The sequence below is a fragment of the Calonectris borealis genome, chromosome Z (genome assembly GCF_964195595.1).
Source record: "Calonectris borealis chromosome Z, bCalBor7.hap1.2, whole genome shotgun sequence".
NCBI classification, from domain to species: domain Eukaryota; kingdom Metazoa; phylum Chordata; class Aves; order Procellariiformes; family Procellariidae; genus Calonectris; species Calonectris borealis.
Genome location: NC_134352.1, coordinates 22,984,768 through 23,012,648, shown reverse-complemented (window position 1 = coordinate 23,012,648; position 27,881 = coordinate 22,984,768). Strand labels below are relative to the sequence as shown.

General features: G+C 40.4%; 1 protein-coding gene across 4 annotated transcripts; it reads left to right on the top strand.

The window, feature by feature from the left end:
- Positions 1 to 238: 238 nt before the first annotated feature.
- On the top strand, positions 239 to 27,229 carry DCP2 (decapping mRNA 2). 4 transcript variants are annotated; one of them, XM_075136684.1, is made up of 11 exons: positions 239 to 1,742; positions 9,769 to 9,920; positions 11,618 to 11,745; positions 12,159 to 12,257; positions 15,541 to 15,693; positions 17,364 to 17,476; positions 17,584 to 17,691; positions 18,469 to 18,592; positions 19,161 to 19,268; positions 21,015 to 21,066; positions 21,662 to 27,229. In XM_075136684.1, the coding sequence occupies exons 1-11, from the start codon at positions 1,690 to 1,692 to the stop codon at positions 21,823 to 21,825; spliced, it is 1,254 nt and encodes a 417-aa protein (XP_074992785.1). In that variant the 5' UTR covers positions 239 to 1,689; the 3' UTR covers positions 21,826 to 27,229. The 4 variants fall into 4 exon arrangements, with proteins under 4 accessions (XP_074992785.1, XP_074992788.1, XP_074992787.1 ...); XM_075136687.1 differs by lacking the exon at positions 9,769 to 9,920 and having other exon boundaries at positions 11,651 to 11,745; XM_075136686.1 differs by lacking the exon at positions 21,015 to 21,066.
- Positions 27,230 to 27,881: the final 652 nt, after the last annotated feature.

Below are 27,881 nucleotides of genomic sequence, written 5' to 3'. Positions count from 1 at the left end.
CATGTTTCTCACTTTCTGTCCCTAACAGTTAAGAAATGAGTTGTGAATATACCTACTTTTTGTGTCCTCAGGCTAACACCTGGCTGGTGTCTTTGTTAGCTCCTTTCTTTATTCAAATGAGCCTGTAAGCGCACTGAGTTAATATTAAAGTGTTTAATTTTGTAGCACAGCCAGAGCCAAAATTTCTTTAGATTGTATTTCTCTTTGTTGTATTTCTCTAGATTTTTTTCTTTACTACTAATATTTGTCTTTTAAAAAGATTGAAATTTGAACTGGGGAGTTGAATTGGCTCAGTACAAGGCCTGGTGGAATGCCAGAAGTGAAGCTGCGGAGGGAAGCATAAAATGCGACATCCTCCTTTTAGTGCTTTCAGCAAGTTATGCTGTGTTAATTCACTACAAACAATTAAGCCGCTCCAGGCTGATGCAGCTATCATCCCGTCATTCTCCTGATCACCCGTTCTTATCCTCTCTGCTCTGCTGATACTGACCTAGCTGTTTTTGCTGGTTCTGGTAGCTAAAGTGCTTTATACATCAATTTTTCTACCGGTTCTGTCCCCTGTAGCTGCCTGTGTTCCAGTGCAGGGGGGGATGGGACTCCAGCAGCGTCAACCTCAGTGAAATTGCCATGGAAGCGCGGGCACTTTGGCGAGGAAGGGGTGGGGAAGGGACACGGCGAGAAATGGAAGTATTCACTTCCAACTGAAGTCAAAGGCGGCGGCGGCAGCTGCTAGCGGCCTGCAGCAGTGAGGCAGAGGCGCCTCAGCCACGGCAATGGAGAGAGCAGCGGTACCCTCTGCCGGCGGCGAGGAGACGTCGCTGTTTGGTACATCTTCCTCGTCCTCTCCTCTTCACTGCAGTTAAAAATGTTTTCTGTACTTGGTGCGTGGTGTCAGTGTCCGCAAGCAGCACACTTCGTGACTTCAGCCCAAAGCCTCGCTGGTAACGGCAATGAACGCAAATGCGGTGCTGCAGGCCTCCTAGTCCCCTCCAAAGCCTGTGAATTTCAAAATGCCCCCCCCGCCCCTCGTCCGAAGCGAATGAAACCTCTCGGTGAGCAGGGTGAAGCAACGCCCGCCCTAGAGGAAGCTGACTGCCTCACGCGCAACTGCGGGGCTCGCCGAGGAAGGGAAACCGTCCAACGGGCCGCGCCTGCGCGGCGCCCAGCCTCGGCGGGAGCGGAAGGGCGAGCGCGGGGGCAGCCGCGGCACGCCTCCCTCGCCTCAGGGGCGGCAGCGCCCGCTCTCCCGCCTGCCACCGCAGGAGGCCGCGGCCTGCGCGGGCCGGCAGTAGCCGGACACCACCAGTGGCCGAGATGGCGTTGCTCCGGCTGGCGTGACGTGCTGTGACGTGGCGTGACGCGCGTCGCCTCGCCCCTCCGGCGGGCGGCCTTCCCCGCGAGCACGCGACGATGACGCCCCAGGCTGTCCGCAGCGCCCATTGGCTGCCTCCCGCGATCACCTGAGGGTCCCGTTCCCGCAGCAGCTCTCCAGCTGATTGGCTCGCCGCGTCAGGCCGCGCCGCCAGGCGGGAGGACCCCGGAGCCGCCGGCGCGAGGCGATTGGCGGAGGCAGCTGCCGCTCCCCCGCCTCCCCGGCCCGCTCCCCGCCGGGCGGGCACCAAGGAGTCCCGCCCCCGCCGCTGTACCGTGGTTCGGGCTTCGCCGCGTCGGGATGAGCCGCGTTTCCCCATGGAGACCAAACGGGCCGAGATCCCCAGCAGCGTCTTGGACGACCTGTGCAGGTAGCCGCGGGGCGGGGGCATTACCGGGCCCGCCTCACGTCCACCACCCCCGGCCGGCCGGCGCCTCCCCCTACCCCCGCGCGGCGGCGGTGGCGGCGGCGCCCCCGTCCCGTGGTGCTGCGGGCCCTCCCTTGCCGGGGGCGGGGTGGGCGCCTTCCCCCCACCCCCCCGCCCGGTGAGAGGCGCGCGGTCGGGCCGCTGAGCCGGCGTGGCGTGGGGCCCGAGTCGCTGGGGGCTGCTTGAAGCGCTCCGTGGCCTGGCGGGACTCCGAGGGGGAGCGGGGCGGCGCGGGGAAAGGGGCGGTGTCGGTAGTCCCGCAGCGGCCGGGAAGCGGAAGGAAGGGGCTCCCCCCGCGCCCGTGTGGGGCTGCACCCGCCCACCTCGCGGCTTGGTGGCCCAAGGCGCCGCCCCCGCGCTGGAAGCTGTCCTGGCGGGGCGGGAAGGGCCCTCGCCAGCTCTCCTCTGCCGTCCGCACCGTCGTCAGAACCCGATGTAGGGCCAAACCGGCGGCGGGGAAGAAGCCGAGTGTGAGAGAAAAGGCAGAACATGATTGGTGGGTTTTTCTTACGATGTTCAGCAGCTCATGCTCGCTGGCCGAGGAAGGTGAAGCTGCGCCGGCGGTGTTTGCGCGGGTTATGGAAGAGGTAGACACATAAGGTTGATGTGACGTGTGTAGTGATGAATTGATGCCATACTTACCGTTCAGAAGTCTGGTTTCATTTAGAAGGGGTGGCAGGAAGGCCCGTCTGCTGATTTACCTCTGCTGGAAGAGAAAGTTCCAGCGAGCAGAAAAGGAAGAGCCACAGGAATACCCTTCAGTCTGAAACGGTCCTCTCCCGCTTGTCGGGCCTTTCGGAGTGAAATGGTTAGCTTTCCTTATCCTAAAGGCTACACATTTAAATTTTCATAAAACATGGATTCTGTTTTCTTGGGGGGAGAGGGGAGAGGCACTTTTGCCCCTTATGACCTCAATCTCTGATCACCTGTGGTGCAGCCCTTTGGGCTTTTTAATTCATCTGGCATCCCCAGAATTTGATGCCCCAAATGGGATGTGATATTTGACATGAAATAATCCTTCTGTCTTACCACCCCGAAAGGGCCCCTTCTGAAGTATTTGTGTACAAGAGGGAAAGGTTACTAGAGACGAAGGATAGTCTACTTACTGGAATTACAGTTTTCAAATGAGTGAAAATGCTTAGAAGTGAGAATACCACAGGAAGCTAGAACTGCCCCGCTCAGTAGCGTTTTGTCATGTATCTAGTGCAAGAGTTGGAGTTTGCAATACGCAAGTAAGTTTTCAATTCTCTAAGTCTGGCCTCTGAAGCGTGTTCGTGTTTCCATCGTGTCGCCTTTGGGCTCCCTACAGAGAGATAGGGCTTGTCTTTTAGATGCCTGCTCACACATGAAGTAGGCTTTAAGACCTCTTCAGGAAATCCAGAGGGGAATCACAATGCTTACAAAACTGAAAGAGCCTATTAGTGTCACTCCTGTGGGGTGACTGATAGAAGGGCACATGAGTAATCAGATCTTACATTGTTATAGGGTCGGTCCCACTGTCTTACTTCGTTCCCCTGCTGCTGTCGTCTTCTGCCTTTGAAATGGTGTTTTGTCTTATAATTGTATGATGGTAGTCGTGTGACTTTATTTAAAAAAAAAAAAAACACCAAAAAACCAAACCTGAGAATGGTCGATCAGGGGCTTGTAGTTACCACCTGTCTCGCTCTTCATCTTTTCCTAATTCACCTTGTTGACTTTCATCAGTGCTAACAGATCAGCCCTGCTTCAGATACGTTGCCTTGCTTGGACATGGACAGAACAACTGAGAGGAGCAGAGGAGTCAGGCTTTCCTGTGGGAAAGAGAGAAAGGATTCTGGTGTGCACTGGAGGAGTGACAGGGCCTGAGAGGCCTTGGCTCAGGGGAGAAGATAAACTATTAAATAAGTGGAAGATCAGTGGTGCTGTGCTTCAGGTGGTTGGCTATAAATGGGTTATTAAAATATCTGTCACTTCCCACATTCTTCAATCTATATATGATATTAGTGGAAATTTTGGTAGAAAGAGCCAAGCAATTTTTCGTAGTTATTGAGAAGTTTCAAAATATTTTCTAGCACAACCTATGCTTTGTTTTTCTTTTTCTTCTTCAAAATTCTGTCAGCAAACAAAACTTCATTACTAAAATAATTATAATTTCAGTATAACAAGTTTGGAAAGTTACAGGACCCATATGAATTCTCTACTATATGAACTGTAGCAGTGTGAGCTGCAAATCTAAATAACTGTTAGTGAATTTTTAGGAGATGGCAAGCATTCACATTGCTCTTACTAAGCTAAATAATGAAATAAATCTGCTTTCAAGTCAAGCTTGCCCAGTATTTTGAGATTTTTTTTAGTGGGTTTTATTTTTGGTGTATTTGAAAATCAAAAAGCTAAGTTAAAGCATAGATGTCCGCAAAACAGAACTATTGGTGTTATTTGTATCTTGAGAGCGCTAGAATATCTGTCAGACTTCTACACTTTGGACAGAAATATTTTCCGTTGTCCTGAAGCAAAAGGCCTGGATTCTCTGCAGAAAACTGTTAGTTGTTAAAAGTTTGTGTAGACAGGAGATGCAATCATCAGTACATCTCACTGTGTTGCCATTTTACCTGCTTGATACATTTCTTTATGACAGAAAGACCACTGTGAGCTGGTGCTAATTCCGTGAACATAATGTATTGCTGAATTAAAATGTGTTTGGAAGCACTTTCTTTAGATTCCTCACAGGTGCTCCTGTCTAGGCAGAGGCTTGGGGAGGTTCCATACAGAGGCTACTCAGAGTGGGTCATGTATAGATCCTCAGATCACTTGCAGCTGTTCCAACTAATTCAGCCAATCAGTCTAAATAATAATTCCACTGTTCGGGGTAGCTACAGCTGTTTTAATGCCTGCAGGTAATTCTCGTGGCTGTTGCTAGCTCCAAAGGCATACAAAGGTGCCTTAGCTGGTATTTTGTGTGTCTTGAGGGGAGGGTGTGGTGGTTCTTGTTTGTTTGTTTGTTTGTTTCTGTTGAGCCTGATAGGTTAAAAAAACATGAAGTACTGCCGGGTAACCTTTACCATATCAATTATTTTATTTTTGCAATTGTGAGTTAAAGCTTCCAAGTTTTTAGGTACTGTGCAGGATGACTGGATTTCTTTTTGTAGTAATCAATTTTGATCTTAAGCTGACAAATACTCTTCAATTGTATAGTTAATTGGGGTAAGACTCCAAATTTTTATTGTCTGTAGTGACTTAAAGCAACTTGGTTTTGAGATACATGAACTTCTAGGAGGGTCTGGATTATGTTTTTAGGCTGGGTTTGTGGCTTGATGTTACTTTTACAAAGTTTCACTTGCAGTATTTGTGTGATGATGTATTTTGCTGAGAGTAAAGTTTGGCTATTTAGCAGCAACTTTAGCATTCAGCATCAAATTAAGTTTGTAATTGGCCAAGGGAAACTTAGTGTACTTATTTCTTCTGTGGGAGAAAAAACCAACCAAACTCTGCAGGCTCAATGTGTACTTGTGGATGTTTCTCTGGTATTAACCTTAGAGTTTTTCCATGCTGTGAGGAGTGGAATATATAATAATTTCATATAGGTTATAGCTAAGCTTAAATGTAGAATTTTTAATGCATGTTACTAAAAATTCTCTTGCATTTATTAAATCAAGTACATTGGGTGAAGGGCTCTCAGGCCCTGGGCTTTGTTTGTCCTGTAGAGCTCAACATATAAAGAGTCAATGGATATGTTCAGCTCATTCATAGCTGACTTCACAGAATCTAATACTGAAATTATACAGCACTGAAACCTGTACTAGAGAATCAGTATAAGCTAGCTCTTAAAAAAAACAAAACAAAACACACAACTTTTTCCAACAGTGTGAAATAACAAGTAGGCTTTTATATTCAGCTAGAGATCTGTGTGAGAATTGAGTATAAGTGATAATGATGGTGGTGATTGTTAAGTGCTTTCATTGCAAAATGATTCTCCTAAGGATAACAAAAATAAGATTAAAAACACTAGTCTAATGCACTTTTGTTTAATTTTGGTTTTTTTTTCCCATGCTGTCACAGTTTTTCCCTGCTGGTAAACTAAATTCTACACTTAGAATTCATATTCAGAGAGTAAAATGTTACATCTCCATTCTTATTCAGAGAGCAAAAAGTTACGTGCCAGCATGTGAAAACAGGTTGAAAGCTAAAGCCAGGTACATAATGTCTTCAAACATTTGTTGAGTTCCTGGGCTGTTTTGGAATCACACAATGCCAGGATACAATTTATTCTAGTTCTGGTAAGTTATTGTGTCTTTAAGCTTCAGTAGTAGGACCACTTTCACCCATTCTGTTAAATAACAGGTCACAGGTATCCATGTAATTTTTTTTGTCATGCTGTCTTGTGCTACCGAGTTATTCTTTACATAAATAAGTGGAGGTACAGAGTCTTAATGTAGGTTTTGGGGCTTCTTGGTGCTCTCTTTCTCCTATAAGCAAGTGCTGTTACCCCATGTTTTGACTTCAGGACTGTAGTGGGTTAGCCTTGCCCAGCAGCCAGATGCCCACCCAGCCACTCACTCCCCCTCTTCAACAGGATGGGGGAAAAAATAGGATAGAAAAGCTTGTGGCTCAGGATGAGACAGGAAGATTGCTTACCAGTTACCATCATGGGCAAAAAGACTCGACTTGGGGAAAATTAATTTAGTTTGTTGCCAATTAAAATAGATTTGGATAGAGAGAAACAAAGACAAAAAAATTTAAACAACACCTTCCCCTACATCCCCATTTTTCCCAGGTTCAACTTCACCTCTTCATTCCCAACTCCTCGACCTCCTCCCCCCTGAGCAGTGCAGGGGGATGGGGAATGGGGGTTGTGGTCAGTCCATAACTGTCCGCTCCTCCCTCCTCACGCTTTGCCCCTGCTCCAGTGTGGGGTCAATCCTATGGGCTGAAGTTCCTTCAGGAAATATCCGTCTGCTCTGGCATGGGATCCTCCAAAGGCTGCAGTGTGGACATCTGCTCTGCCATGGAGCACCTCCTCTCCCTCCTTCTTCTCTGACCTTGCTGTTTGCGCTGCTGTTTCACACTCTTTTTCTCTCTTCCTCTGCCTGTCTGGCATTTTTGTCCTTTCTTAAATACACTTTCCCAGAGGCGCCACCATCTTGGCTGCTGGCTTCAGCCGAGCCCTGCAGTGGGTCCGCTGGAGCCAGGTGTGGCCAGCACCAGGCAGCCCTGGCCTCCTTTCAACAGAGGCCACCCTGCAGCCCCCCTGCCAGCACCTGGGCACCTGCACCCACTACAACCTAGAGATGCCTGTTGTTAGCACTTCAGTCACTCCAAGTAACTCAGGAGTTAACTTTTTGATTAATAAGTAGTGTTCTAATTGGCTTTGCTCTTGTTACTCTAAGCTTAATGCTGGTGTGTTCTTATTCCTCTTTGGTACTACTTTGCATATTGTATCTTCAGATTTATGTTCAGCTGCAGTGCTGGGGCAAGAAAACATCATCAACTAGTCATAAACTTTTTTTTTTTTTACCTTTAATCTATAGCAGCTTTATACATAAGGGCTATTTTCAGCAGTAATAGAGTCTTCAAAAAGAAAGGAGCAGTTTGGGGGTGGTATTGCCACCTGAAAATTGGCAAGTAGGAAAACATTGTCGTTGAAGGGAATAAAATTATTTATGTAAGGGAGAATATCTGCTTCTTGAAGGGTATCTGGTCAAGGACCTTTTTCAATGCGAAAATGGGGTAATAAGAAAAGGAGGAAGCCATAAACAAAACATACAGGGACACAAACCCGAGGGAGGAAGGATAAGGGAGGTGCTGATGAGACCCAAACTTTGGCCACTGATTGATGAGGATATGTGGGGGTGTGGGAATGTTCATTCCAGCAAGTTTATCTGAGCAGGGAAACTAAGGAAAAAGGGGGAAATCGGAACCAAAAATACACGGACACAGACCTAAGAAAACAGAAGTGGAGACAATGACAAGAAACAAACCTGCCAGTCACACTAATTGATGGGCTATCAAGAAACCACAGGCACCACTTCCAGGAAGATCAGCCTGGCCTTTGCATCTGATAAGGCTGTAGACTAGGGGGGGATCCCACACACCGGGCTGGGAGGGGTGCGGCAGGGGGGCGGAAGACGGGGGTAGGCAGAAAGGGGGTGTAAGGGGGGTTGGTAGTGTGTAAAACTGGGCCTGCCAGTACGCTTGTCTGGCTGAGCCTTTTGCCTGATTGCCACAGTCTGTCCTATCTTCTTATTATATCTTTTCTTAATTTTCTCTCTGCATAATCTCACTCTCTACCCCATGTACATGTGTGCTGCAAGGATGAAGTGCCAGCTACATAAGAGCTATGTGTGTGCGTGGACGGGGTGTCAGCTACTGGAGTGAGGGGGGAAGTCTCAGTGCCAGCTACTCGCATGGGTGGGGGTCTCGGCTTCCAGCCTCTCGGTTCCGAGCGATGAGTGTCCTGAAAACCGGCTGCTGCGGGGGAACTGTGTGAGTGAGGGTCAGAGTGCCGGCGGCTGGAGCAGGACCGTGGGTTGCAGCTCGTGTGCCTGGTGCCAGCTGCTGGGCTGGTGGCGGGCTGAGTGTCTTATCTTCCCCAAACCCATTGTGCATGTGTACTCACTAGCAAACTTCAAGTTGGACCAGCCGGCGAGGCAGGGACCTGTGTGAGGGCTATGGGGCCTGGGATCTGGGCAGGGGTATTGGGTGGACAGAGGGAGCCGTGCTGGTACCTGGGGGACCTCTGAATGTGCGCGTACTTGTGAACCTGGAGAGTGTCAAGTGTGTGCCTGCACTAGCGACTTTCTGCCTCTGCCAGACGAAGAAGAGAAGGAGTCTTGGCTCTCTGTGCTTGTGTTTTGTGCGAGTCCCGTATGTAGGTGCTGTTGAAGGCAGGACCTTGTCTGTGGCAGCCTGTGTGACCAGCTCTGTTAGTGTCCTGTGTGTACATGCTGGGCTTTGTGTGTGCAAGCTCTGTTAGTGTCCTGTGTGTACAAGCCCTGGGGTACATGCTGGGCTTTGCTACTGGTTGAACCTGCCAAAGGGAAAGCAGCAGCCGTGTCCCTCAGCCTGGGCAGAGACCGTGGGGCACCGGGCTGGGCTCCAGCAACCAGGCAGGAGGCAGGCCTTGGCCAGAGTGACTGGGAGAGGCAGCCACTTTTGGCATCCCTTAACAATTTATACTTGTCAAATTTTAAGTAAAGATGTCTTAAGTATTCCTGGTTCTGGCAATGATATTGTGCACTTTTAGAATTTAGCTGGTTGTACGCAGGAGTTGGATGTAAAAGATCTCTGTCAAACGGTTTAAGTTCAATTGGGTGGATGACCTTAAATTTCTAAAAGGAAAATTATGTTGTTCTTGATCTTACAAACAAATAAATAAAAAAGTAAAGCTGCTTCTGCTTAAGTAAAATAAACTATCACACAGTGCTACTTACACTTACATTTCTGGGACTTTATATTTGTGTTCCAGTATCTGAGCTAAAGCATAAAGTAGAATTCAAAAATAAACCAATTGTCCATGTTCTATTTCAGACTGAGAAAACTAATAGGATCGTATTGAATTTTAAAATCTACATAAATTAATAGTTTACTGTGGTTTTAAGTGAAAATACATAGCAGTGTTTAACTTGCGTCCAGAAAAAAATGCATTGACATCTGTTATCAGAGTTTGCAGATGTTCTTTACTGGACGTGTAAAAATGCTTTCATTCTTGTAATATAGCCATTTATGTAGGATGTCCTTACCCTCCCTGTTTTCACAATAGTTAATTTACTTAGGCTATTGTAATTGACTTTTGTGAAAGAACATCATGATCCATTCTCCTTCTTGACTTTAAAAGTTGTATTTTACTTTGATATGAAAATCTTTTGCTTTTGGTGGAAGATCTGGTGGTCTGTGCTAATGGATCAGGAATTCCACTGTTGCAATGCTTTTTTGTTGTTAGATTTATTTAAATCGCTAGATTTGGCTAATCTTACTCTTCTTTCTTTCCTGGCAGCCGATTTATTTTGCACATTCCAAGTGAAGAGAGAGACAATGCAATCAGAGTGTGTTTTCAGATTGAACTTGCCCATTGGTTTTACTTGGATTTCTACATGCAAAACACACCAGGATTACCTCAGTGTGGGATAAGAGACTTTGCTAAAGCTGATATCCTTTTTATTACTGTGATGGTTTTCTGTCTCAGTGGATAAAGTGCAAACTGAATATTCTTAACGAAATTTCATACTTGCAGCAGGAAAATGTCAGTTCACGTGTTAGTGATTAAAAGTTAGTATTGCTAGGTATGTGATTTTATCTGTTCATTGCTTCCATAATTGTGTGGCATCTGCAAAAGAGATGTTTCTCCGACTGCTAAAGAGCTATGGAAACAGGTAGTTTCTGATCTTTGAGGATTTTTCCTCATGGTTGCACTTCGGCAGACTACATGCGTTTCAAAGATGAGCTGTTGGAGCTATTCATGGTGTTTTGTCTCCTTAATTTGATCCCTTTCCAAGTAAATAGTGACATAAATGTTAACATAGCTGAAGGTGGTATGTGTTTCCCCCATGGGCAGTGGTATGTATTTGTTGGAAGTACTGACAGTCGCTGCTAGGAACAGTTCTGTAGGGTTCTGTAGGTAGGGGAGAGCATGCGTTTTTACTGAATTCCTACGGTTGGCCTCTGCTTTTTTCATTGCTTACAGGGACCGCTGAAATGTACAGTATCTAGTCCTTGCTGGAGAAAAACTTGTGACTTTCATCCAGCAAGTGTTTTAGTTTTAACCTCTTCCCATATGTTCTTGATATGCGATTGGAGTATTGTTTCTAACTTTTGTATTGTTTCTAACTTTTGTGATAATATTATCTGTGGTTTCACTACACAACGTACTTCTCTGTTAGTTTGATAACAGAGATTTACTTTGAAACACTACAGCTTTTATTTTAACAATAAACTGTAAAAATATGATAATTTTCTGTTGCTTGATATTATGCAGTTATTTTTTATTTATATTCAGTATGTTTTTAATTATAAATGTATCTTCAGACCAACAGAATTCTTCTAGTAATTGCAGACAGTGCAGGAAAAATACAATGTAATAAATTGTAGTTGTTCATTACATCTGCCCTCTCCAGCTCACATTTGCCAGAAATACTAGTTTTGCTGCAGCTTTGTATTTTTAAGTACTCTACTATGGAATATTTTTTATTGGTAGTATAATTTTATATGTAATATATAATATTAATACTTTTATTAAGGGCTTATAGATTTGCTTTCAACATTTTAGAGTTATAAAGGTTGTTCATGTTTTCTCTGCATGGTGAGTTTTGGTAAAGTGTATCAGAATTTAGATCTCTGTAATTTGATGCCATTAAAAATAATTTTTTTGCATAGTAAATACTTCAGTACATATTTTGTACCATAGTCTACAAATGATTGTGGGAAAAATCTAGCTCCACTTATTTCAAGCAGGAGAGGAAAACTGTATTTTTGTCTGTCTCACTTCAAAATGAAAAACATGTGTTTAAAAATAATACATATTCAAAATAACTGTTATGTGGATACTTTTTCTTCAAAATTAGGGGAGACCTTCCTTCAAACAAGCAGCCTTGTGCCATCTTTTTCCTTGTCTTTTTTTTTTTAAAAATTGGCTCGTATTAGAATTACCGAATTACTTGATGCTTTCTGACCTTTAGGGTTTGGTAATGAATTATTCCTAATATTTTTTACTTCCAAGAGAATATGTCTTAAAAGCAGTTAGGAGAGGGAATGTGGTTATTGTAAATGTTGAGTGGGTATCTTTTGTATGTCTGCGTGTAATTTAAAACTGAATGCTTAAGTTTATCTTCCTTAACATGCCGCTGTACTCTTCAATCACTGCCCTTTTTTACTGCCTCAAGGTGAAGATGTACAAAAGGTTTTAGAAGAGTGGAAAGAATATAAAATGGGAGTGCCAACCTATGGTGCAATTATTCTTGATGAGACACTTGAAAATGTAAGTACAGAAATAGTTGTGAAGGGCTAGAGGGAAGGATGGCATATGCTGGCAGAAGTAATCTTTTTGTTCTTCACATTTTTCATCTGGAGGAAAAAAAAAAGAAGTGCTTCAGATTCACAAAGACCTGACAGTTACTTGACACTGTTGAGTGTGTACAGAAATATAATATGGAAGACAATAAACACACTTCCGCTTCCTTTCCTACTCAGTTTTGTTTTTTTTTTATTCTGAGTTGCATGATCCCATAAAAAATTTTGCAGTTCTTGCTAGGACATGGAAAACCTAATGGGTTCCTTCCTCCAGGCTAAAGTATCTTTTTAGAGAAGCAGGGGACAGTGAAGGGAAGACATTTAATAGAAATTGGTTGTAATAGTGGGTGTTTGACAGTTGCATTCCCTTGTATTTTGCAGGTTCTTTTGGTTCAGGGCTATTTAGCAAAGTCTGGTTGGGGATTTCCAAAAGGGAAAGTAAATAAAGAAGAGGCTCCTCATGACTGTGCTGCTAGAGAGGTAAGTTATATTTGATTCCCTTAAATTTAAGCTAAAGAAATGAAATTTTGCTGAGAGCAGGATGTATGCATTAGGTGAAAAGACAGGTAAGTAAGTAGTCCGCACTTGCAGGAGTTTTCTGCTGTAGCTTCTAGTGCTTTTCTGAGTTCCAGAGTGATAGTCAAGGGTGTAGTTGCATAATTTAAAAATCACTGTTTGATGTTTTTAATTGTTTTGCACTAATTTGCTAAATTAAGTAAGAACTATTTTTAAAGTTCTCTGCTGAACTATCGGTTTACTTTTAAGTATTATTTTTGGTGCTTGGGAAATCTTACGTACTTTGTGGCTTTTAGAATATTAATTTCAAAGGCCACCATAACTGTAAAAAGGTAGAAGAATGGTAATTTAGTTTATGTACACTGGGCTGTGTAAAGAAGCTAAAGAGTTGAGTTGGAGGTTGAAGAAGATTATGTTAGAAATTGTGAAGAACTTTACTTTTCTATTTTTCAGTGATGCAGGAACAAGGATCAATGTATATGGCAAGTAAAATCTGAAAAATAAATAATCTGTGGGATTTATTGCTGCTGGAGACCTAGATATATAGTGAAGCTGCATATTAAAAATATAAAAGAATATTACTGGTATAAATTCAATGTTCATGTAACATAATACATCCAGAATTTTTGAGAGGGAAAATTAAGATGATGGAAAGTAGTAAGATGCATTAGTTTTTGTCACGATTGGACTGAATTAGTATCTGAGAAATCATGGATTTTTTTTTTTAAATATACCTGTTAAAGATGCATGAATGAAAAATTCCATATTTCTGGTTCCCTGATGGTGCTTTCCATACTCATATATTTAATATGGACTTGGAAGAACAAAATAAGGTCTTCGATCTTAACATTGCACTATTATGCGATGGACACACATGAAACACACTTTCATGTTAGCAGTTACTAATCTCTGAGTGTAGAACATTATTTATGTAGTATCAAGTGACTTACCAGAGAGTGAAACACCCGAGCTACAGATGCAGTGGGCTGTCATTGCAGAACTCAAGGGCTGGGGAAGGTTAAGCAGAGGCTTAATAAGGTTAACTTGATGATTCAATGCATGTCTCTTTTTCCCTACCCCATAAATAATTTGTCCAGTTAAAGTCAGGTACTAGTACTAGTCAGGTGCTTTAGGGTTGGTCTAAAGGATTGAACTGAAGGGAGATCATAAAAATACATGGACCACAACACAGCGGACAGGACAAACTAGGCGTAACTACTTCAGGAAGGAATGATGTAAAGTATGCCTTCCTCTTAACTTTAAGTTATGTTAGCAAAAGCATATACTGGGAAAAAATCTTTTAATAGTGTTTTTAATTTGGAGAATTGATTTAGATTACACTAGTGAACAACACTGTTGCTATGATCTTTTTCCGCCAAGGTAGATTGTCATTGTGGATAAACTGGCAAATGCTTACCATGTGGCCAGGAATCGGGATATCTGTAATACCTGTGCATAAATCTTTTACTGGAGTCAGCGCAGGTCTAAAAGCATAAACTGCATCTGTATAAGGTCTAATTGAAGAGGTCTTCACTGGGCAGTGCCTACACAGTTCAGTAGTATTTCAGAAGTTGATGAGGGCAAAACCATACTAAATGGGTGTTTCTCTTGGTAAAAGGAGTTTCTACAACGAATTCGCTTTAATCGTCTGGAAAGATCATTTATGAAGGGAAAACATTGGTGTTGGTAGTAAGCATGGAGGAAAAGCATATCTCCTCTTAATTGAGACAGTGTGGTGGGGTTTTTTTGGTTTGTTTGTTTTTTCCCCTAAACTCTGCTGTTCTTAATGTAGTTAGATGGAAAGATGGCTTGTTTTTTATTTTGATATGAGGGGTTGTATGTGCTAATTTGAAGACTTACTGGTCAATTATTTGCTTTGTATTAAACACTTCTGTTTTTTTCATATTTGTGCGTAGTTTCCTCTGCATTTTCAAAAAAGGAACTTAACCATTTTGCTGATACCAATATATACATTGGTGTTTTGCATAACATATTTTGAGTATTTCCTGCTATTATTATTTTATATGCAGTTATCTCGTTCTATTTTTCATTATACATACCCACAGGAGATGGGGGTTGAGAAGAGGTTTTACTGAAGATCCGGTCCCTCTTTTAAATTCTAAGTCTAGTCTATAAAAAATTGAACTGGACTTCTGCCTTTGGATTATTGGTAGTGGGGCTTAATAGCCCTGGGGTTAATATCCAGTTCTATGAGTGATTGTTCACATGCATATTCCACTGTCTGGGCAGAAATATTTTGGACAGCAGTATCAGTCCTGCATGTTTTCTGAGTACTTGTATTCCCCGTGGAGATTTTGAGGACCAGGAAGTTTCTAAAAATGAGTATTTACTTAGCAAGCTTAGAGGCATGATCTGATTTAAGCTCTTAGGTGTGTTTGACATGAATCTTTTTATGTTATAGACCTTGTCTATTTGAGAATGTTGTCAAAAGTAAGTATTTCGAAGTAAGGGTTTGAGCAACCTGATCTAGTGAAAAATGTCCCTGCTCATGCAGGGGGGTTTGACTAGATGATCTTTGAAGGTCCCTTGCAACCCAAACCATTCTGTGAATCTTTGATCCTTCACTGCAAGACTATAAAATACGCAAAGGAAATATTCTTTTAAAGTATCATTGTCTTTCTGGTAATGTCCAGCAGGTATAACACTCCTATTTTTGTCTTTAGAGCAACTGACAATGCAGTTTTAAGTTTGTTTGTCAGAGTGAATGTGCAGTTTGAATTTTGTAGTAAAAGTTTTGCTATCCTATTGCTGGGTTTTGTTATGAACATAAAAACGATTATATGTATTGAGAGTAGGAGATTCATGAAATAGGAGGATTGTTGAAAAAGAAGAAGAATTGAGGTGCAAGTAAGCCCTGCTAGAATTTGAAGAGGTCTTTACTCCCCAAGTGTAGTTTTTGCTATGAGTAAGATCTCCATGCATCCAGCAGCATCGAGGAGCAGTCAGAGACTCCCCATCCATATTAATAAATTGCTCCATGAAGGTATAATAGAGTGGTTTCAATTTTTATTACAGGTCTGTCTGTCTTAGAGAAATGTAAAGCACATAGGATTTTAGATACTTTTTCTATTATTGAGCATACATCTATGTGTAAAGCCTTGTTTTTCCCAGCAGTGGCCTGCTTTTATGGATAGATCTGAAAAATAATCATTCCTTCCCTTGTGATGGTAGGTTCTGAAAGGATAAATCTGAATACACACACTGATTTCATCTATATGCTTCTCAGGTGTTTGAAGAAACTGGGTTTGACATAAAAGATTATATCTGCAAAGAAGAATACATTGAGCTGCGAATTAATGATCAATTAGCACGGCTGTACATCATTCCAGGAGTTCCCAAGAACACAAAATTCAACCCCAAAACTAGAAGGGAAATTCGGGTATGTGTTACCTTGTTTGAATCTAAACGAACCTTGTTGTGGATCTTGATTTTTTTTTAAAGCTAATGGTCTGTAAAATAATGAAATTACCAAGCATGATGAATACCTCAAATACTAGGTACAAATGGCATCTCTGCACTATAGGGTCTTGTCAACTTCTTGCAACTCTACTGCAAAGACTGATTCTTGATCGTGTCTCCATTCATCATGAAAACAACATTAGAGCATGCTGTCAAACTATAATTCTCCCGTTCTTTTCTCTTAGGTGGTGTATGTGCTAATCATTTAACGTATTGCTAGATACAGCTGCGTATACAACTATATATTCTTCTGAAGATGTAATTATTGATTGGTGATACACAAAAGCCTACGTATCAGAAGGAGAAACTAAGGATTGTGTTCTCTCTTTCATGGCTAATACCATCCAGTCTTAGAGAATAGTGTATTTTAAGGAAGAGGTTGGGAAAGAGACACAAAACGGGAACTATTTTGGATGGTTTGTGTACCATTAGACTTTTAAAAGGTATTGTGACAGGGAGAAGCAAAGATTCAGGTAGCAGACTTGTTGGAAACTTTGTACCTGGTACTCATAATCTTTGAAGTCTGAATATCTTTCATGTATAGCAATTCAGTTTAAAACAGCTATCCCCATATTTTCATGCAGATGGTGCCACCGAACAGGGCAGCTGGCTTTCTAAATACGAAAAGGTACTTCTAGTTGACTAGACAGGAGTCTCTTAATTTCTTGCATTAGAGACCTGTTTTTAAAAGTACAAAGTAAAAGAAGATGAACTTTGTTTTTTTTTAAAAATGTACAGTAAATACCCTCCTTTGTATAACAATGACCATCTGCGTGGGGCTGTTGAAGAGTTCTTACAATGACAGATTTTTGTCTCCCTGCTGAAGCACCATCTTCATCTGATCTAATACACCCGGGCATGCCATTTTTGTATTCCCTGTAGAACTATATTGAAAACCTGTTCAGTTTGTAACATCTTTCCATAATACGCATTTTATCTGGACCTGGGGTTTTGGGGATAGGCTCTACAATAGAAGAGCTCATGTGGGTTCTTCTACACTGTGTATATTCAGAATTCCTGATTTCGTTCCCCATTCTGCAAAGTATACAGTTTTAACAGTTAAAACTATAATGTATAAATTATAACACAAATCCTTTACCCGTGTTTTTTTCGTTTATAACAAAACCTGAAACTTACTCTGCAAACTAAATCCCTGTCTTTCTGATAATTTTTGAACTAGTATTGGTAGTCTAGTTTTGGTGGCATTTTAAATAAAAATAGCAAGAATAATAGTGACTTTGAAAGTTATTTAAAGCCTTTACCTTTATTTATGGCATTCAGTGTGCAGTGGTTTGGTTGGTTTTTGAAACCCTTATTCAGAATTTAGTTGCTGGATAATACCTTTCATATTTTAGGTGCCGTATCTTGCAATGAATATGTGCTGTAGCATCTGTTACTCTAGTTGCAGTCAGAAGAATGACCCCGTTGTTAATTAACCTGTTGTGAAAAACCCTGTTGTGGTCCTTTAATTAAAGTCTTCCATTGCAATTTTTTAATTAAGGGAAATAATTGTGGTTGATACACATTTGTAACATTCTGTAAGGCTACAGTAAGTGGGTATTCTGATTTTATTTTTTGTTTTTTTTCTAGAATATTGAGTGGTTTTCCATTGACAAATTACCATGCCACAGAAATGACATGACCCCGAAGTCCAAGCTGGGTTTGGCACCTAATAAATTTTTTATGGCAATTCCCTTCATCAGGTATGTTTGAGATGAGGCAAATGCTAGGCCAGTGCCTTTCAGACAAGTTTAATTTCTTTAGATTTGTTTTAGTAAGTAGATCTTGTTGCACTTCTTCTTGCTCACAGGCCATTGAGGGAATGGATTTCCCGAAGGAATGGAGATTCCTCAGATAGTGACAATGGATTTTCATCTACAGGCAGCACACCCTCTAAGCCCAACTTGGAAAAAGCTAGGTAAGAACCAGGTCAGTTTAACACCTCTGTATCCTTTCTATAAAACATTGGTCATAGAAAGCTGCTTGTCCTTTCTTTCTCCGAGTATTCGTGTTCCAGTAATAGAATGGGTTAATAAAAAATATAAAATTGCAGGCATATCTCACAGGACTGTAGATAGGATGAGAAGTTAATTAATGTCATGATACACTTTTTTTGGTAAATACCTCAGTGTCAGAACTGAGATAATTTCTTGAGTTCTGTCTATGGGAATAGACAAACTAAAAAACAAACTAAAACAAGTAGATAACTTTCAATGCTTCAAGGTCAATGCTTTTGGCACTTTCACAGAGGAAAAATAGGACTCTCTGAAGTAGGACCGTAAAGTGGTATCAGAAGTAGCTAGCTAGATAAAACCTGTGGGGGTCAGTAGGGGAGCAAGTGCTGCTGGCTTTTGATTCAGCTGAGCTAAAAGCAGTGGAGCAAACTTTAAAATCTGTGGTCCCAACGAGAACGCTATGCTCCAGTAATTCGAGTCAGGTCAGCACCAACACTGACAACAACAGGACAAATGCTAACGTGGATCTAGCCTGCTGCCTATGCACAACATAGGTTTCTTACCAGCAGGCAAAACAAAGTTGGGTGAATGCAGTGAGCATTATTAACAGTTTCCACACTAGGTTACTTAAGCTTGTCTTCCAGGTTGTTCTCAAAAAGCAGAAAATTCTTTCATATTTCTCTTCTGCTATCAGTAGGTTTGAAGTTGTGTTATAAACTCTGTTTGTTTTCCTGTACTAGATCCAAACTTCGCTGTAGTCAGCAGGTGTTTACAGATGGCTTTTCAGGAGAGCAGTGGGTGAAGGCAAAACAGCCACAGAAGCCATATAATCATCCTGAGATGTCTGAAGTTTTGAAAATAAAGGTAGGTTGTTTCTTAGGCAAACATATGCATCTGGGCTATTTAACACAGATGTCTTTGTTCATAAGGGTTCCTTTCTGGAAGGAAAATATTGAGTTTTATCAGCATAGCGTGCAAAAATAAAAACATGGGGAGAAAAAATAATCTTGGGGATTCTCAGATTTATCTGACATTAGAGGTGGTGGGTATCAGGTGATAGTTGTGTTCTTTCAGGTATAGGTAGCAATGACTACTTACTATTTTGGTGTCCTCCATGTACCATTTTGAAGTATTTTGGGTACCACTAGCATAGGTGTATCAGTGTATGGGAACTCACCGAACTGAATTTATTGTGTAATACAGTGTCTGTAATAGTGCAAGACAGACTGAGTAACAACTGATAACTCTTTGTAACTTGAGTGTATGTTTGGTTAATTTCAGTGTGCTTCATTTTGTCTAAAAAAATACTGTTTACATGTTTTGAGGTTATTGGGAGGAAAGTTTTAAATAATAAGTAGAAAGTGTCAGTGCAGTGATGTTCAATGCTGCCATTTAAACTCAACTCTTCACTACGTTTTGGACTTAATGGCAGAGTCAGAGCTTGAGAAGCAATGGCAGAAAGCAGTATCAAGACACTTCCAGCCAAAAGAAGCGAACAAATGGAGTCCACAGTCAACCAGTTAAACAAAACCATACCTTGGTAAGAAACATGCAGTGGCTGTCTCATTAACAGGTTCCAGTAATGCTTAACAAATATCCAGGCCAATGCGCCGCTGAAAGAAAGTAGAGTGCCTATCTATCAAAATTATATTTGATCAGAATATTTGGTATGTATTTGTAGAAATGGACATTTCTTACCTTGTATGCATATGCATCTATAGACAAGCATAGCAAACTTCAAAGTTTGCTATTTTGGAAGTAAGTCTTACTTTAGCAGTTGAAAATTTGTCAGCTGTTTCAGTAGACAATCCTGCAGCTTTCCAGCTTCCTGTCAGGTAATAGCCTACTGTAGTATGTCATAATAAGTCAGTGTAGTATGTCTTATTTATTCCTGTATGATATATTATTGTAGGCATGGAGTTTTGTGATGCAACAATTACATACAAAGTGGTAATGCACATGCTTATTATTTCCCTTCTCTCTAGCAAAAATGTTGAGATGCAGACTTGACTTTGAATGCCAGAATCTCATATATTTTTTTTAATCATACAGTAGAACTACAGCAGTTTGTAAATTCCAGTATGACACTCTCGGTTTGTTACCTTTTCCTTGCAGTAACTAATTGTCCTCGTCCCCACAGTTCTACTGGCTGGGAGAAGGCTCACTGAGATATCTCTCTTTTTTTAATATAATGTCTTTTTGATACCCCCTTTCCCCACTGTTCTTTATGGCTCTGCAATTCTACTTTGTTGGCTCTTGTGCAGCAGTGAGCCCCAGTTCTCCATGCAGCTCAGCTGGCTTGTCCAAGCTTTAGTTTTTCTTCTTTACTGGTTGTAAGCTAGATTCTTCCCATTCTGGCTTGTGGTTATTACCTTCTCTCCGTTTTCATGTAAAAGTGCATAAACTCTTGCATAAACTCTTGTCCTGGAAAAATCCTCACTGTAGCAAGAAATGGCTAGTTGCATTTGGGTCTGAGATTAGAGGAATGAAAATTCAAAGAATTGACTGCCCAGAAATTTGGCTGTATAGAAAAAACTGTAACGGGCATCTGTAGGATCTTGATGGAAACAAGTGAAACCGCTAAGACTCCACAGTTACTTTGTAGACTCTTTATAGACTTTGCTAAATACTTCTGTGGTGTTTCATTTGCATTTTCATGATTGTCCATCTTTTGAAGCTTAAATATTTCATGTCACAGTGCTAATTTTCTAATACAATTTGGAGGCCAGGGGACTCTTTAATTCGCACAGAGTGCAAAGGGCCATACTTTCCTCTGTATTTGTATACTTACAGCAGCATACCTGGGGCTAAAACTTAACTCTTCCCTGGAGAGTTCTAAGTTTGTCTCTAATGCATGCTAATTTAATTGGCAGTAGCAGCGTGTTTGCAAATACGCTCCCCTAGCTTTTTGGGACAAGCCGATTGAAGAACGGGCTTATGCTTGTGCAACTTTGATTCCACACCATCATGTGCAAGACCTTTCCAGCTTAAAACATTTAGAAAGCACTCAAAATTTTTCTCTAAAAACCTGCATTTTAAAAATGCTTTGTTCACTGTTAAAAGGTTGCATGCTTGTGAAAGACTTGTGGACTTGAAGCATGCTTACTAGATAAAGTAACATGACAGAACTCATGCTGAGTTACAAGTAAAATAATTCACACATCAGGAGGAGTGTCAAAGCAAATATACTGAGCATGCCTTTTAGCTGATGCTTAAGCTATACCCCTGAGAAATAGAATGCCATTTCTCTATGAAGTGTGTAATGTATGGTCATTCTCTTAACCAGAAATGTGAAAAAAGGCTTAATCCAAGAAGACTTCAAGATAACTTTGAAACAGGCAAGTGCAGATTGAATCTTCATCCATTGTCATGTGTTATAGGCTGAAGGCATCTGAATAATGATGGTTTGGTTGAGGGTTTTTCCTTGCATGCTAATCTACCAAATGTTATAAAGCCATATTTTTCTACGGCAGTCTGAGTTCTTTTTGTTTGGTTTGGTTAACTTCATGTGCTGCATCTGAGTCAACACAATGCTGGTAATGGAGTGTTGGTTCAAGGCCTTCTGTCCTGCTAGTAATAAGCTGCAGTTGATATTGGACTACTCTGGAGAGTGCACACAGTTCTTTACTTACTGCTCAGAAAATAAGGCCGTATTTCTTTTCTCCTTATTAAGAAATGACTTGCAAAACAGCACCTGTGGGTTAAAACTGGCTATTGAAAGTGTCCCCAGATTGCTGTGACTTTTAAGATGTGTTCTAGCCACTAAATGACTTGTAAATATGGCTGTTTTATCTTCTTCTGTTTATGACCAGACATACAGATTTTGTCATAGATATTAATTAAATATACATTTGAGGTATGGCTTTGTATTGTTATTGATACTTTTATTGGTAACTATCTGTTTTGTTTCATGCTTTTTTTTTCTTTAAGCAGATGCAGCATATGAGATGTGTTGCTCCAGTGAAGACCCACTGCAAGAACATGCAGAGGGACATTCTGTGGCATGCAATGGCCATTACAAATTTGCTTTCTCATCAAGAGCTTTCTTGAGTTTCAAGTTTGACCATGATGCCATAATGAAAAGTTTTGACCTCTGACAGCAAACTTACTAGGAACAAAAATCAGACTTGCCTGTTGCAGTTAAGGAGGTTTCTTATCCAGCCTTACTCTTTCTCAGGAGTTTTTTTGTTTTGTTTTGTTTGTTTGTTTGTTTTTAAATGCAATGCAGGGACTGACTGGTGGTCTGGAAGGTTTTGTTCTCTTTGCAGTATGGGAGTGGCATAGTCAAGTGTTGCACTTTAAATGCAGTATAGCCTTTGTCCACAAAAGTACCTTTCCCGTGTTCAGTTCACTTGTTCCTAGCTGTGCATTAGAGGGCATTCTTTTTTCTTTGTTGTTTTTTTTTTTTTTAACTTGCTGTGTGTTTTGTAGAATGTCATTGACTTTTTTTTTTAAACTGTTGGAGTATACCAGCTTGCTAAACTTTAACTGCTCTGATGTAAATTATTGGACTTGTTATCATTGTGTAGTACATTGCAATACTTTGGCAGTGGCAATGAAACTGATTCTCAGAGGACTCCTCTGTCCTAGTGATTTTTGAAACCAAGTTGCACATTTCAAACCTAGCCTCATCCTGTCATCTTTTCTCTGTCCTGGTTGCTTGCCCAAAATACCTTCCCTCCTTCACACTGATAGTTTCTGTTGGCTAGCGATCAGTAGTACTTGGAGTCAAATCTATAGCATGTTGACTTCTTGTACCTACTCTGCCTCTGTCTTCAATAAGGATACATAAACTGGGTAGAATTTAGCCATTCAAAGTGTCTAGCTTCAACTTTTATGCACAGTCCCCAGCTGGGTAAGAAGAAGTTGCAAAATTTTGTGTTATTCCAGTTGCAGCTGCTTTCAAAAAAGAAAAGCTTAAACTTTGTGAGAGGTTACCTGTGTAGAATTTATACTGAATGTAAATAAGCCTCTGTAGATCTCACTGAGGAGGAAGGCAGGTGCATGGATAATAGAGTCATTGTGTGACACTAAACAGCTTAATCAGGCTTGCAATAACTATTCTAAGGGTGTCCAGTATTGTATTCTGTGCTGTTGTCCTCAGATCTCGTGTAGTGTATGCTCTGTATATATCCAGTAGTATTGAATTGCACTTGCAGTTAGCATTTAAATGATGTAGCCGCAGTCGTTTTCAGCTACAATGCTTTTTTAGTAAAAATATCAAAGATGGGGGGGTGGGGGAAACAAAAAACCAGTAAGAGTTGAGGTGATGAACTGTTAAATCACCTTCGTGATTCAAGTTAAGGGGTTTTGAACACGTGCTTTGCAGTTGAGAGAAATGCACTGAAATAACTTGTCACAGTAGCATGTGGTAGCAAGCATGTTGTCCCAGATTTTATTAAAAATGGACTTTTCTCTAAAATAAAGGTGAGTAATTGGTAACTTCATAGATTGAATGAACTACGCCCTTGTCTCATCACAGTGTATGCTCATGCACTGAGTCTTTATGCAACTCATTTGTCATCCAAAACCAAAATCCGGGTCTTCCTTCAACCACCCTACTTCATCTACCCTACCTGATCTGTTACCTAGTGCTTTTCCTCAGAAATAGCTTTAGAACTATCTCCTGGTTTATTTACCTGCCTGGCACCAGGTGATTTGGGACTCTAATGCTGTAAAAATCTTGGCGGTAGGAATGCTGGAATTTCTGTATCAGTCAACAGGAGAAACAGACTGCAGCATTTCCTCCTTCTGGAGGATAAGAGTCCTGAGGGCCTTGTCTTTCAAGACCAAATTGTGAAATAGCTCAATCTAGCTTTGTCTCACTTTGGTTTTTTTTTAAAAAAAAAAAAAGTTATTCAAAGGCTGTTCAAAACAGTAAATGGCGAAGAACAGTAATTGAGAAGGTGGGATAATGCTGGAGGAGGTTGTGTTATTCAGCTTCAGGTGAAAACTAATCTTTAGTTACTTCTTTAGTGCAAGTAGTTGATTTCCCAGCAAAAGTGCCTTTACTTATGGTGAGGCAGAAGTTTGTATTCATATCCTGAGGCTGCTACTGCCTGTGGAGTTAACAAGACTCTCCTAAGGCATGATTAAGTATCAGGCTGTGGAAATCTTTAATAAGTAAGTTGACTTTTCAGATAAATTACAGTTATATTTCATCTAGTACTCTGTGAAATAATGGGGATGTTGATGAAACAGTGAACTTGGAGCTTCTGTCAACTGTTTGGGAAATCATATCTCAGACAGAAGTAGTCTTTAGAACAAAGCAAGCGTGTCCTATGAATAGGAGATGCTGGCTGCCCTCTGTATTCACTGGGTCATTTTTTTCTTCTTAGTGAAAGGTTTGTTCAGTGCAAGAGAAATCGGTTGCTTCATTAAGCAACCCAAAGTGGGGCTTATACGTATGTCATGATTTTAGTAAATCTAGCCTTAATGTGAGTTGCAAATAAATGTGATAAATATGCAATAACTTACTTCTTTGTATAAGGGTACTGTTTCTTGTAGTAGCATTGCTTTCTGCTTTCTCAGTAAGGTTTCTAAAACAATGTAAGTGTGGTGGCATGTGATATACCTTATGGGTTCCATCATGCCCTGCACTGTGAACATTTTGAATTGTTTACTATTGTTTATGTTCTTATTTCACCATCCTTTTATAATTAAGTATGTTTCTAAGTTTAGAAGTACAGTTTACATTATATTCTGTAAAACAGTGAAGAAATAACAAGTGAGATACTGAATTCAGTTCCGTGAGTTTTTATTTTATGGGAGCTAGACACAGAGAAACAAGTAACTGTTTGCATGTCAGACTTGAGAGCTGATATCAAGATACTTGAAAACCAAACATTGCTCAGTTTGGGAATGCTTGCCTGTAAGGGGTTACTCAGATTATAAATGGTCATTGAATGTTCTTGAAATTAAAGAACTCGTGGAATAAACAAACGTTTAACAGAAAAACTACAAATGTGTGGGTGCTGGAAGTCTAGTACTAGTTTGCAGTTTCTAGTATTACATAAGTTCCCTGCTTTAGCGTGAGATTTTTAGCATCTCTCCTTCACAGAATGCTCTAAACTTTGAACTTGGACTGAAGAGTGATCTGCCTAATTGAATGACGTATGTTCTGTGCTGAAATGCTATTAACTTCAACTCTTTGATGTACACGTGTGCTTTTGAAAGTAGCTGTGTCTTATATGGCTTGAAGTCTGGAAACAGTGGCACTGGGAAGAAGAGGGGAAATAGCTTTATTTATTGCACAATCAAAGTATTTTTTTAACACAATGTAAATTCTTTAGATCAAACGTGCATAAATAGTTTCTAATAAAATTTTGGGCCTAGTCACTGTTCCAGGCTTCTGTGCTGTGCTCCAACCTTCCTGATTTAATTTGGTGATTTGAGAACAATACTTCCTGTGTTTTTCCTTCACCTACCTGTGGCTGTTATAAATGTAACAGTTCCTTTTAAAAACAAGGCAGGCTTTTATTCCTAACAGACTTGCTCTCAGATTGTAATTTCAGATAAGCAATTATTTTTTCCAACTTTTACTTACTGTAGTAGAGTTGCTTTTGTTGATTTGCAGTTTATAGCAGCACTCATGTCATTCTGGTGTGAAGAGCAAGAGTCTACATTAAGAATCCAAGCTCTAATATTCTGTGGTGCAAGATGGCACTGCTGCTCCATGGGTGACTGGCTGTCCAGTTGTTGGGTCAGTGGGCCGTTTAATCCTCAGCTACCTGTTTTTTATAAATTCTGAGCAACAGAGGTTTTTTTCAGAGGTAAAGTCAGGTGCCTTCATCTTTTAAATTAGGAGGTTATACTCTGAATGTGTTAAGAAGCTCAAAATTATTGAGAACTGGTAGAATAGTCTCTCTTGTTGATTTAAAATCAGTTTATTTACAGAAATTAAGTCTTGCACTGTAAATGTTAAATGATCTGGTGCTTATACATGACTTAATAATTTCAGATTGTTTTTGTTATTACAATATCGCAGCTTTTGAAGCAACCAAAATTATTTAGGATACAGTAAATTCCTACAAACTAACTGAAGGTGCTTTTACAGTAAATTAGGCTTGGAAATGTCACTACTCTTGCATAATAGGTTTTTGTTCTTATGCATTTATAGCAATAGGGTAGTTCAAGAATGAAAGTAGGCTAAATACTAGTATTTGCACTGTTCTTAATCCTGTACATAAGTACTGATAGGTGCAGTAGGATTTGTGCTGTGTGTGCATTCCACTGTTTCAAGTAGATCGTGAAGTTACAAGGAAGAAAACATATGTAGCAGTTACATTGGCCATATTCAAGATCATACAAGAGGAAGTATTCTGGATTAGTAGTAGTAGTACATTAAAATTAAACGCTTGGGTTTTAACTTGTCCTTTCATTGACAATGTTAGGTTAAGCTAGACTTAACTTATTGTATAGATTCAGCTTTACAGAAATCTTTATCTCTAAATTGTTCTCAGCTCTGGGGTACTTCTGGGAAGGAAGTAAAACTGTCTTCAATTCCTCCTTCAATACTTGCAGGAAAAAAAGAAAGCTTGCTTTTAAGTAATTATCAAAATTTCACAGGGTACAGAATGTTTAAATTTGAATAGGTCCACTATGAAATTTACTGAAAACACGAGTATTTTGTCATTGTTAAGCATTTATATTGATGATCAGAAGAACTAGCTTCTAGTTTCCATTATGGGTTACAGTTCAGTGTCTTTAAGAAAATGATTACAGCTCATGGAGCATTAATCATTTTAAAACAAGGCACTTACAGCTTTTTAAGAGTATAGATCCTGCAAACTCAGTTCTCTACAACACACTTCCCACTGTGAGAAAAACTTTGCAAATTTTTTTAAGCATGTTTGAGCAAAATTACTAAACTAGAGAGATGAACCGTTTGTATCTTACTGGTCGGGTACATATTTTTGTTATGTAGGAAAAGTATGCAAAACTGCACGATTAAGAGCTCTCAGCAAATACTTTTCAAGCCTATACTTAAAACAGGATCCTTATGTAACTTTACTATGTCTGCACGGCACTGCAGTATGTGGAAGCTGCACCTCAGCCCTGAGGAGCAGTTTAGCTGGGTTTGCAAGGCACTTTAACATTAAAAAGCAAACCAGACTCCACAGAAGGTGGGGTTTTGTTCATTAATTTTGGCGTAATGCTAGATTGCTGTACATGTTCCAAGACCCAGGCTGACTCAGCTATTGCTGCCCAAAGATAATACTGTTCTGTGCAGCACTGCATGCCTCGCAAAAAGTAGGGAGCCGGTGTTTTATTATATGGCTCATGCATGAAGGGTTATGTCTTCCTCCTGTTTGTTTAAAGCTCAACAACTTGATCTGTTTTCCTCACTGGTATGCAAATGGCGTATCGGTGCTAATTAAGTAGAAAGTACATACCTGTAATGTTACAGATTTTTATTCAATTTCCATTATGTTATCTTGAAGAAAATTTGCATTAGTCATTTTTTCAATTTTAGTAAATAAAATCTGTAACTACTTGTAATATCTGTTGTACTGATGTTTGTGATTTTGTTACTCACTGATTCAGAAACTGAAGCACACCATATAAGAGGCTATAACTTTTCTCTGTAAAATTAAATGACTTTATGTATAAACTTACTGAAGTATGAATATAAGCATTGCTGATCAGTGTGAAATGTAAAGCCTATGCTGCTGGTACAGGTTATTCTTTCACTGTAGAATGTTTAAATGTTGCCTTAAGCCAGTCAGCAGCACTGTTTATATACAGTGCCAGGAAAAGAAGTATTATTTTTTAAAGTCAATTGTAAAGGGGCCCATTGAACACAATGGAAAGCAAAAAAAAAATTTTTAAAAGGTTAGATGTACTGGAGAAAGGAAGTGTGTGAACTGCAATCAGTACTTTTAAAGTATTTATGAAATAGCAATTTTTTTTGGTCCATATAACTTGTTATTAAAAGAACTGGATGTGTGGAAACGGTTTCATATGTGCCCTTCCATTTCTGTAAAGTGTTCATTGAAGCTGTAGAGGGTTTGTGGCAAGTACTAATGTTCTTGAGCTCAGCTAAAACCCGTGATCAGATCTCCGGTGAGTTCTTAAAATTTTTCATGTCCCTGTTTGGGAACTTTCCTGACAGTGTCATACCATCTCCCTCAATAACTTCTCCTGGAGAAAG